The following is a 12301-nucleotide window of genomic DNA, read 5'->3' on the forward strand; positions in this document are numbered from 1 at the left end:
GCTAAGCAGTTGTTCTACCACTGAGCTACACCCTCAGCCCCTGAATGAGAATTCTGGGTGGCATAAGTAGTAGGGTCAGGTGATACCGACTGTTCTGTACTTACTTCTTAAACACAGAGAAACAAACATTATCTTTTAGCTTGATCAGCTATCCTTTATCAATGTTCTTCAGTACAAAAGCATGCTTATTGTACCAGATGAGATGGAGAAAGCCACAGGAAGCCGAAACATCGCTTCCTTTGGCCTCTTCCGTATTCCCATCCCCCTGAGCTGCCAAGGATAACACCCATTGTACACTTTCCATGCTTTCCCCTTGCTTAGTCAAACAGATGCAAATGAATATTTACATATACAGTCTTTTTTAGCTTGCTTCTACACAAATGTAATTAAAGTAAATGCATTAGTTTGTAATTTGTGTTCAACCTCCACTCCCAGCGACTTGACAATAAATAAATCAAGAATGTTCGCTGGGTGGTGGTGGTGCATGCCCTTAATCCCAGCAGAAGCAGGGGGATCTCTGTGAGTTCAAGGCCAGTCTGGTCTACAAATCAAATTCCAGGATAGCCAGGGTTGTTACACAGAGGAGCCCTATCTCAGAAAAAACAAACAAACAAACATATTCAATTCAAGAAATATTGCTAGATTATATTTTTCCTTCTTTTCTAAAATTTTGTCTTTCTCCTCCACCCCAGCGTGTGTGTGTGTGTGTGTGTGTGTGTGTGTGTGTGTGTGTGTGTGTGTGTGTTTTCACAATTCTTATTTGTACTTTGTCTTTGTTAGTGTCTGTCCTCACATGCCTATTCATGTTCCAGGATGTTTATAGCTTCTAATCTTATTTAGTGAAGGTATCTACCTGCTAGGTCCATGATTCTTGAAACAAAAGAGACTAGCAGAGGAGATAATGCACCTTCCAGAAGTCATAGGTTATTAAGCAAAAAGCCCAATGCTGTGTATAGGCTACTTCCCTGTGAGTTGGTGGGGAAGATCTCAGGTATCTCTAAAGCAATACAGGCTATTGTCAGCTACTGCTCTTGGTTTCCCATCAGCATTTGATGAAAAGACCCTACTGCTGAAAGCACCACAGGCTTCGGTCACAGGGCAAGGAGAAACCAAACCGGAAGCTCCCTCCTTGCTGGCTAGCTTTCATAGTGCCAGAAAGTACAATGTAGACTTTGGGGAAAGAAAAGTCATCAACACTCTTATCTGGCCATGACCCCTGCAAACCACAATGATGACATGCCTGTCAAGATGTGTCCATTGGTGGCCACTATTAAGTGGCATGAATGTCATAGGCATTCTGACTAGATTTAAGGGCTACTCCATATGAGGAAACTCATGTCTGGGACTACAAACTCATGGCTAGGGTAGCTGTAAGCTCCAAAAGAAAACCCACTGCTGATATTTTTCTAAATGCACATGGCATCAAACTACTTTCTAAATATTTATTTTTATACCCATAGATTAATGCAGCTATCAGACTCTATCAAAGAAGCTTCTTTTGCAGTGGTAGTGGGTGCAACCCACTCAGAGACACACAACCAGTTGAAGTTCAGAGAATGACCATTGAATGTTCATCTTCATATCTATTTTATACACAGACACCCTTCTGCCAATGCTCAGGGGACATTGAGGAAAAGGGGCAGAAAGGTGGTAAAAATCAGAGTTTGGGAACACTGTGAAACAGTATCTTCTGGACATGACATGGCTAATGAGTTCATGAACTCCTCTCTGTAGTTACCTACACAAATCCTGAGCAAGATTGGGCCAGGAAGCTTTTCAACACAGAAAGGAGAAGGGCTCATAACTCCCCCCTCCCCCAACACATGAAAGTAGAGGGAGAACAGTTGGAAAGAAGCTGGAGATGGTGGGAGGATGAAAAAGACTAAAGTTTAGTGTGTGTGTGTGTGTGTGTGTGTGTGTGTGTGTGTGTGTGTGTGTGTGTGTGTGTGTGTGTGTGTGTGTGTGTGTGTGTTGTGTGTGTGTGTGTGTGTGTGTGTGTATGTGTGTGTGTGTGTGTGTGTGTGTGTGTGTGTGTGTGTGTGTGTGTGTGTGTGTGTGTGTGTGTGTGTGTGTGTGTGTGTGTGTGTGTGTGTGTGTGTGTGTCTGTGTGTGTGTGTGTGTGTGTGTGTGTGTGTGTGTGTGTGTGTGTGTGTGTGTGTATGTGTGTGTATGTGTGTGTGTGTGTGTGTGTGTGTGTGTGTAACTATCAAAGCTTTTAAAAAATAATTTCCAAGAGGGAGAGAATGAAAAACTTGTGGGCCAACCACCTCTGCATGTAGGAATCCACAAAACATTTGCTTGCTCCCGTAATAGTTGTTTGTTTTGAGACAGGGTCTCATGTAGCCGAGAATGGCCTCTAACTTGATATTTGCTGGGGATGACACTGAACTTCAGATTCTCCTGCTTTTACCTTCTAAATGCTGAGATTCCATGCCTGCATCACCATGCCCGCTTTATGGGATGATATGAATCAGGGCTTTGTGCACAGTAGATGAGTACTCTATCAACTGCTGCTCCCATAATTAGATCTGTCTCATTTCCTGAGCTTTGACACCCACAGGTTTTAAGGGTAATGTTATGAATTAAGGGAAGCCAATTAATGAGACCCCTTTTCCTATGAATTCTGCATTAACCAAGAGCTAAAGAACAAGCTAGCTAAAAATATTACCTTCTGATTGTCAGCTAGACAGAGGACCCAGAACTACGGCCACAATGTGGCTTCCTCCCACAAGTTATTCTCCTGAGCCTGAGGAGTTACTCAGAGGGCAGTGTATGTGTGTGTGTGTGTGTGTGTGTGTGTGGGAGGGTATCATGCCTCAAGTTCCGGTCTTCTGAAACATGCTCTGGTGGCCATTCTTTCTTCCCAGACTGACTTCACACAAGACAGACTTCTACCTTCAGTGAGGCAAGAGGGAAGGAGAAAAATGAAGAACTTCCCTTCCTCTAACTTACAAAAGGGAGAGATGTTCAAGACTGAAGAAGAAAGACTACTACGAGGGAAGAAGGCAACTCCCCAGCAATCACACACTGAAGATGGCCATGGAAAATGGATTCAGTCTGTTGATCAGAAGTGTATTGTCATTGTCTTAGTTAATCCAGGAGCATGGAGTCCATCTCTATCCCGGGAAAATGCCCATTGTGAAGACACCTCTCTCAGGCCTAGCAGAAGCTGCCTTGATGAGAGAGCATGCTTTCTCCTCCAAGGTTGGGATTGAAAGACCCAGGTGTTCTAGATGACTTATGCTCATGAATGTTCCAGAAAGACAGGGACAGGGTAGTGTGCACCCAGGGATAGCAACTGCCCTCAAGTGCATTTGCTCATCAGGTAGTGGAAAAAATTGACTAGCTCCTCTTCCTGAGGATGCCACTGTGCAAACTTCAGTAATTCTGCCTCTCCCAGAAGTGCTGAAGACCACCTTTTTCACCAGTCAGCTGAGGGAGCTGTGTGAGATGGCTAACTTTGCAGGTGGCCCTGAGTACCAGAGAGATTTTTCAGTCACAGTTGGAACCATTTATTGCTAAAGCCACCTCAACACCTACAGCCATGATACTATGTCTGAAAAAGCTTTCTCTTTAGAACTATCAATTGGTACAACTTCTTGGAAATATTTATCCAAACAAACAAAAATAAGCCTATCCTTTGATTTGGTGTGAATGCTTGTTTCCATATAAAATTTACAATGTACCTGGGCATGGTGGCACATGCCTTTAATCCCAGCATTCTGGAAGCAGAGGCAGGTGGATCTCTGTGAGTTTGAGGCCAGCCTGGTCTACAAAGTGAGTTCCAGGACAGCCAAGGCTACACAGAGAACCCCTATCTCGAAAATAACTATTAGTAATAAATTGAATTTACAATGAAATAAGCTTTAATGGGACAATATTGAGAGGTGAGGACTCTAGGAGGTTCTAGACTATGAGGGCTTCTGACCATGACTACTGCTTTATTTAGTAAGAGGCTTCAGAGAGTCATATGGTCTGCTCATCATGTCTTCCACCATGTGAGGACACTACAATAAGGCAGTCTTAGAAGCAGAGAGCAGCCCGCACCAGACAGCAATCTGCCAGCACCCGATCTTGGATTTCCCAGACTCCAGAACTGAGAAATAAACTGTAACTAATAAATTATTCAATACCTTCATCCATTTTACACAACTAGATAGAATACAGCCCAGTGGGTAGTTTGTATGCACAGAAATTTATTTCATTGAAAGCTGGGATGCTAGAGATCAAGGTACTGACAAGCTTAGTGTCTGTCAAAGGTCACATTTCTGCTCCTAAGATAGTGCCCTCAACACTCCATTCTCTTAGGGAGGTAACTGCCTGTCACCTGGTGATGGAACAGAAGGTGAGGCCAAGAGACTGGATAGAAGCAGGGAGGAAGAGAGTAACAGGAGAAGGAGAGAGGAAAACATCCTCCAAATTGCCTGTTTTTTTGTTTGTTTGTTTTTTTAAGCACTAAATCCATCCATGAAACTATAAGCTTCATGGCCTAATCACAAGTTGGAGGCTCCACTTCCTAACATAAGTACCTTAGTAACAAAGTCTCACTGACTTTCAGAGGGCACAAATACTCAACCCACAGGGACTAGCCTCCCTTAATTGATAATAGCAATACAGACTAAGACATCTTTCTGGGTTTTTGTTAATATTTATTTTTATTTTGTATGTATGAATGTCTGTATGTAGGTTTGTTCACCACATGTGTACCTGATGCTTGCAGAGGCCAAAAGAGGGCATCATATCCCATAGAACTGGGATTACAGACAGTTGTGAGTTGCCATGTAGGTTCTGGGAACCAGACCTAGGTCCTCTGTAAGAGCAGCAAGTACTCTTAACTGTGGAGGCATCTCTCCAGTCCCCAAATTAAGACATATTTGATACAGCAATCTTTACTTCAAGGAATTTATTTTATAGAAATAAATCATACAACTGGCCAAAGTAATCTGTAGGAAAGATACTTATGGCAACATTCTTTGTAAGAATGGGAAAACTTATGGTTGCTGTCTATAAAAGATGGCTTAAATAAATATGGCTCAGATACAGAATGGAAAGGTCATGCAGATATTAAAAGTATGATGAAGAGACTCTGTAAGCACGGACTCAGAAAGTCATTCTTAAATGATATCTTATATCGAGCTGAGAGCCATCTTCCAGCAACTTGCCAAAATGACGAACACAGAGGGCAAGAGGCGGGGCACTCGCTACATGTTCTCTAGGCCTTTTAGGAAGTCTGAAGTTGTTCCTTTGGCCATGTACATGCGAATCTACAAGAAGGGTGACATTGTAGACATCAAGGGAATGGACACTGTTCAAAAAGGAATGCCCCATAAATGTTACCATGGCAAAACAGGAAGAGTCTACAATGTCACCAAGCATGCCGTGGGCATCATTGTAAACAAGCAAGTTAAGGGCAAGATTCTTGCCAAGAGGATTAATGTGCAGATGAAACACATCAAGCACTCTAAGAGCAGAGACAGCTTCCTGAAGCAGGTGAAGGAAAATGACCAGAAGAAGAAGGAAGCCAAGGAGAAGGGCACCTGGGTTCAGCTGAAGCGCCAGCCTGTGCCACCCAGAGAGGCACACTTTGTGAGGACTAACGGGAAGGAGCCTCAGCTGCTGGAGCCCATCTCATATGAATTCATGGCCTAATGTACAAAAAGAAATAAAAGACCTGGACCGTAAAGGGTTTTTCTTAAAAAAAAAAAAACAAACAAACAAAAGGATATTGCTCTGACTGAAGAGAACAAGGGTGACAACATGTGTGTAGTCAGATTTTTGGTGTCTTTCCAGTAGAGGGTTAGAAAATAAAATTAAATACCCCAATCTCTTCCAGTGTGTTCCTTGGGAGACTGGAACGAAATGAAAGCTGTTAAAAAGTGGAGGGTTTTCATTCTTTATCCAATGATAAATAATATTCCACTGATAAGCTTTTCTAAACAAGGGCACATACAAGGAAAGTCCCTTCAATCCTCAGAACCCTCTTGAGGATAGTGAGTCTGAGGCAGACAAACCCAGTGATAGTTTTGTAACCTGGGATTCTCGTTGGTTTGGGTTATGCATACCCTCTCTTCCATTAACACATCTGCAGCCTCACTTCTTTATCCAAAAGCATTGCATGCACACCCCTGTCTGAACACCGCTTCTAGCAATCTCACCATCCAGAACTGAGAACAATAAGCATCCCAGAGTTCAGCACCCTATGAATTGTGCAAGAAATTATGATGGTCCAGTCCTAAGAGTTTCCAGCTCTTGAATGACCCATCACCACACTTCAGTTACCTACACGGTTTATCCATGGAGAGCAAATCTTCAGTTCACAATCTGTCCACTGGGGATCCCCTCTAGAAGAGACTGATTCCTTAACACTTTTGTCAGCCTCTCCTGAGCCTTTGCCAGGCCTTAGTGACTGGTTTTGCACTTATCTGCATATGGAGAGTTTCTTCCTCTACCCTTCTTCCTGGGTGGTACCTCATTCTCCAACATTAGAGGACAGGAAAGGAAGGTTAGGGAAGACAGTTTGCCAATAGGCTTCAAGTTACTCAGTTGTACTCTTCAGTAGAAAAATCTGGCTGTAGGCATAAGAATTTAGAAAAACGATGTTTTACAGTATGGTGGTACACACCTTTAGTCCCTCCCAGCACTTGGGAGGCAGAGGCAGGCAGATCTTCTTGAGTTCAAGGCCAACGCTACACAGCGAAACCCTGTCTCAAAAAACTAAAAAAATAAAAATTATTGGTTTTCCACTGTGCTTTCTCTCACATGATGTTTTATGGAGAGAAATGTGTGGACGGAAGGCCCTACTTAATCCCCAAGCTTCCCACAAGCTTCATCATTTCAGGAATGACATTCAAGAAGTCCTTCTGGGCTCAGAATTCCTCTCCTTGCAGCAGACAGCAGCTGTGGACAGACCCTAGAGGTCTTGGTTCTGTAGGTCAGTTCTGTGAGATAAGTCAGATACTTGTGACTTCCTTGTTCTCAGTTTGAGATGCTGACACACAAAATCTTAGAATTGACCTTCTGCTTCCAGACAAAAGCAGTAGCCTCTACTGACACCCAGAAGCCACTGCAGTGTGTCAGCAGTCTTCTCTAGAAGGTGTTACGCATGATATTCTATTCCGAGAAGCATTGGGCTAGCTAGCAATGATCTCAGTGATTGTCACACTGCATTCTCTTTTCCATCAATAATCTCTAAGACTGCTCACAAGAAATTTCTAATGGACCATGCCTACCTGTTCAACACAGAGAATAGTTTGCTTCTCGTCTGGCTACAGGCTCAACATTTAGCACTCAGGACAGATTTCTGGCATTCTCTAGGCCAGGGATCATCTCATAATCTACATAGGACAGTTTTTTTTTTCTTTTGGGGGGACAACAAAGATGTTTGTCTCACTAAGTCTAGAGGCATGAAAAGTTTTTCAAAATAATTGAGTTATTTGCCTTTGCTTTTCAAGAGTTGCACGACAATGCAAGGAAAATGGCATAAGGCAAGATTAGGTAAAAATGAGCACTTGTGTTTAGTTATGGTCATTGCTATTGCAGATGATTTGACAACAAGGAACTGCAAACTGTAGCCTCTGTGCCTGAAAAGAAGACTATCAAAACTCCCATTTCACATACTTCCATAGAAAAGATCTATATGGAGCTCTCTAGGGCAATGCAATGGAAAATGTAGGAAATGCATCGCTTTGGTTATGGTGCTGTGTAGGGAGACACCTGTACGCAGCCCATAGGAGGCGTGGTTACGGTGTCTCACAGAACCAGAGAAGAATTTGGGGACTGTTTTGACTTTCTTGGCTCTTTCCTTCAAGGTGTACACCATCTCACAATCATTATTTTTCCACCATTGCCTTTTCCAGCATGCATACATATACAAGCGAACATTTCTTAGCTAACACTTATGTTTGAGTCCCACACAGCCAATGAAGATCTGCCTGACAGCAATCCATGGATGCTCTGGAAAGAAATTGGGCCATACCTCCTCGATTTCACTGGATCCAACTTACTCCATTTCAACTGACACTCCTACCAGAGCTTCGAGTACTGACTTCAATCAAATTGAAGATTTCAACCTAGATCTTCAATCAAGCAAATCCCATCTAACATGGACTGGATAATCCGTTAGAGACTTTGACTATACTAACATTTTCTTCCCACAGGACCCCACAAGGCTACCATCGTCCCATTTCAGCAGGAAGTAACTTGGAGGATGCCACTCCCCCGTCCCCTCTTATTGTCTATTAGGTAGTGTAAGCCTAGTTAGGAATAACTTTCCTATTGTTTAGGGTTGGGATTGGAAGGAGGTGTTCAGGTTTGGACACCTCTTTCAAATGACTTTAAGGTTTAGCTGAAATAGACATGGTTAGGATGTGCCATAGCAGATTATTGTATCTTCTTGTATTTCACCTTTATGATTGTTAATTTTGGATGCTTTACACTGTTAAGTTTTAATCCTCTTTTAGACTAAAAGGGGAATTGTAGGGAGACACCGTAACCACACCTCCTAAGGGCTGGCTACAGGTATGCCTGACCACGCCTGTCAGGGCATGGTCAAGGTGAGGTCAGGATGATGCAGGATAGGTTCTTAAGGGACAGCGAGCACACGGGAGGTCCCTTCTCTCTGGCCTCCCTGCTCGGCTGCCCTGGGCACACTCTGGCTTGCATTTGGCTGGTATTTATCTGAATAAAGATATCTTGACCTTACAGACTACTATGGATTGTTTTCGTTCTCGTTATAGTGCTGCCTGTCTGAAATGAAGGTGTTGGCAGGCTTGCTTCCCAAGGGAAATGAGCTGGGAAGTGCTCTGCTCTTCCAGGCTGCTGCTGAGTTACTGGCAATCTTTGGCATCTTCTTTGTTTCTGGAACTATCACTCCAGTTTATGCCTTTGACTGCACTGCTCCTTCTTTTCTTTTTCCTGTCTCTCTCAGTCTATTTTCCCTCCTTCTCCTTCCCTTATCATCTGTCTGTCATCTCTCTCCAGGATCTTTTACATGCCAAACAAGTTCTTTACCACTAAGCAACCTCCCGAAGCCAACTTTCTACTTTTGATAAGGTCATATTGGATTAGAATCCACCCTAATGACCTCATTTTAACTTGATCCCCTCTTTAAAAACCCCATTTCCAAATAAAGTCACATTCTAAGGGTTAAAAGACTGCACTACATGATACTGGAGAAATGGTATAGCAGTTAAGAGAACGTGTTCTTCCAGAATACCCTGGTTCAAGTCCTAGCACCAACATGGTGGCTCACAACAATCCCAGTTTCAGAGGATCCAATGCCCTGGCTTCCATATCACTGCATGCATATGGTACACAGCATAACATACAACAACACCCCCCCCCCCGCCAGTATATATTTTTTTTTTTAAAAAAGACTCCAGTACGTGAGTTTCTGGAGGGCCACAATACAACCCATAGCCACACTGAATAATTTAGATAAATCAGAACTGTGTCTGTTCCTGTACCATTGAATATTCTGATGTTTAGAATGAGGTGCATCATATATTGAATCCTCAAACATTTGTTGAACTAATAAATGAATGTGGTTATCCAAGTCTGGTCCTATTGGTAGTGTTCAGATGGGCTTTACATGAAGTGTTGATTTCCCATCACAGATACTTATCCTCAGCTGTGTGAGAACAAGAGATGGTACTGTTAGCAATTTCCAGTCCTTAAGGCGGCCAACTTAATGTCAGCATCTTCTCCCAGGAGCACTTTCAACGGCTATCTTCCCAAGGAGTGAAACTGAGTGGCATTTTTGTCTGTCCCGTACCCGAGTCTGGTGGAGAGGGTGTTGAGCAAGAGATTGATGTGACAGTGGAGCAGAGGGAAGAGGAAAGAAAGCTCTCAGAGTTGGCAGCCCTCAGTTCCTGCCTTGGAAATCCTGTCCTGCCTTTGATTTCTGACGGTGGTGGGGTAGAGTGTCACAAGAGCATCTGCATGCTGCCATCCTTGGGAACGCTGCCCAACCAGACTGGGAAGTTCTCGAAAATGTTTGGGGGACTGGGGGAAAGCCAGTTTTTAGATGTACCCCATCTGGAGGAATTGTAACCCCTTACAAATTGAGCATGGATTAGAAGCCCAAGCAGTAAATCCTGTGTCAGTCCTTTCTATCTCCCCTTAGAATTTTGCCTGCACACAGCGACAGATGGAAGAGATTAATGAGACATGTTATATTCAAGGAGAACCGGGAGCCTCAAATGTGGTTGTAGTGCTCTTGTTGGCAGAGCACTCGGTGGCTCCATGGAAGGTTGCAGTATGCTTTCTGCTGTGGTCACTTGTGGCGGGAGAACCCAAGCCAGGAAGCAAGCTCTCTTGAGACGCCTGTACCCTTAGAACATCCAAACCATACCCCTCAAGTTGTTTCAGAAATGGATGAGTACATCCCAAAACACGTCACTTGTTTATTTTTATGTATTTAGCTGGGCTACGTTTGAAGTGGGTGAGCTGGTCTGTGTGTATGCCCACACAGCCATCTGGGTGAAAACTAGAGAACAGATTTCAGGCCCCTTGGTTTTTCTGTTTGATTGGAAATTAACTTCCTCCTTGGACTCTAATTTGCCATGTTTAATGGAACACAAATGCCAAGGAGCTTGTTGACTGTTCATGTGAGAGAGAAGCTGTGCTTAGTGTCACAGATGAGCTCTTTGCCCATTTATCGGTTCACTTCAGTGAGTGTAAATAGATTGCAGCTTGTTGGCACTTAGGTGCACCATTCCAGGGTTCAGACCAAGCCCCCAAACTTCAGTGAGTCTGAAAGCCCATACACTGCAGTTGAACTGTGTAGCCTGGTGTGCCTGGCTGCCACCAGGTCAGCCTAAGGTCAGTTCAGCAGGGGACTGACAGTTCAGCAGTGGTTAGGACACAGGGTGTAGCCGGGTAGCGGGGGTGGGGGGGTGGGAGGAGGGTACTATGTCTTGTCTAAAGTCCTATGCACCCTTCAGCTGGTGAATGAATGGACATTGTTCTGTTCAAGATGAATCTATATGGCCAGGGCTGCCCTCCAACTAGATGAGTCTGAGAGCCAGACAGCATTTGTGTTACATCTGAACTTATACCCTTCATAGAATACAAAGTGGTCACTGGCAGGCTGCCACTTTCCAGGATGACATTCCTAGAGCTTCTGGCATGGCCCACTTTGTTTAATGGCTCACAAAGCCTGGGAGTCCAGGCTAACCATCACAGGTGCCTCTCTTGTTTCTCTTTGGGCCTGCTTGGTAGTTGCTGATAAGTCAGAGAGTCTCTTCCAAGTTGGACATGTGTTTATGTAGGGTCTGTGCTGGCTTGCAGCACTTCCCTGGGAGCCTGGTTAATGCGGCTTGGAGTGAAGGGGGCCTCTGACCTCAACCAGTTTGGTGCCATATGCCTTAGACAACCTTTAAGGTTACAGCAAGCTCATGAATGTTTTCATCATGGCATGAATATTCTCTTAATATATAGAAAAACAGAAAGAACAGTGTAACAAGCAAATATCAAAAGCCGTTTTATTCTTTATCATACAATCTTAGCAGTGCACCCAAGGGCCCCAGAGTGCCTTCAATTCACTGTCTCACTCTCTTGCTTCTCTCCTCTTCGATAACCTTTCTTCATCATTCAAATTTGCTGTTTCATGTACATGTATTTTTATATGTTTATTTTATGTGCACGGAGCCTTTAAAAAAATTCAGTGCTAACGCAGGCAGATCTCTGTGAGTTCAAGACCAAGCCTGGTCTACAAGAGCTAGTTCCAGGACAGGCCCCAAATCTACAGAGAAAAAGAAAAAAAGAAAAAAGAAAAAAAAAGGTCAGTGCTGTTGTGCCTACTTTGCTCTCTTGTGCAACCGGGATCCACCAAGGATGGCATGTGGATCCTGGGTCCAACATGCCACTGTTGGATGCTCTGCAGGCTGTGCAAACACCAATTGCGGAAGAAATGTCCACACCACTCAAGTTTCCTTGGTCCACTAAGTTGTACTCTGTCACAGATAGCTGGGTCAGTTAACAGTCCTTGCACAGTTTGCCTTTTCATCTCTTCTTGATTTCAGAGATTTCTCCATGCCATTTCACTTTTTTTTTTTTTACTATACTGTTCCTTTTTGCCAATATTATAATTTATCCATTGTGTATTTGACTAATATTTATTTTATTCCCTTTTCCCAACCTTTTACAAAGTACTGTACTAACTACCCTACTATCTATCTCCTAGTGCACAAATGAATTCTTTTCTAGTGTGTGTATCTAGAAATAGAACTTCGGGATGCAGTTACCGGATGCACTGCTACAGCCAAGCATCTATACCTTCCGGTGTCTGAGATCACATTCC

The 12301-nt window shown here is 43.5% G+C and overlaps 1 protein-coding gene across 1 annotated transcript; it reads left to right on the plus strand.

Annotated features, from left to right (window-relative positions):
- The first annotated feature begins 5151 nt into the window (after nt 1-5151).
- On the plus strand, nt 5152-5688 carry LOC100755948 (60S ribosomal protein L21). Its single transcript, XM_027391015.1, has one exon. The coding sequence runs from the start codon at nt 5167-5169 to the stop codon at nt 5647-5649; it is 483 nt and encodes a 160-aa protein (XP_027246816.1). The 5' UTR covers nt 5152-5166; the 3' UTR covers nt 5650-5688.
- Nucleotides 5689-12301: the final 6613 nt, after the last annotated feature.

This window comes from Cricetulus griseus (assembly GCF_003668045.3).
Source record: "Cricetulus griseus strain 17A/GY chromosome 1 unlocalized genomic scaffold, alternate assembly CriGri-PICRH-1.0 chr1_1, whole genome shotgun sequence".
Classification (NCBI taxonomy): Eukaryota; Metazoa; Chordata; class Mammalia; order Rodentia; family Cricetidae; genus Cricetulus; species Cricetulus griseus.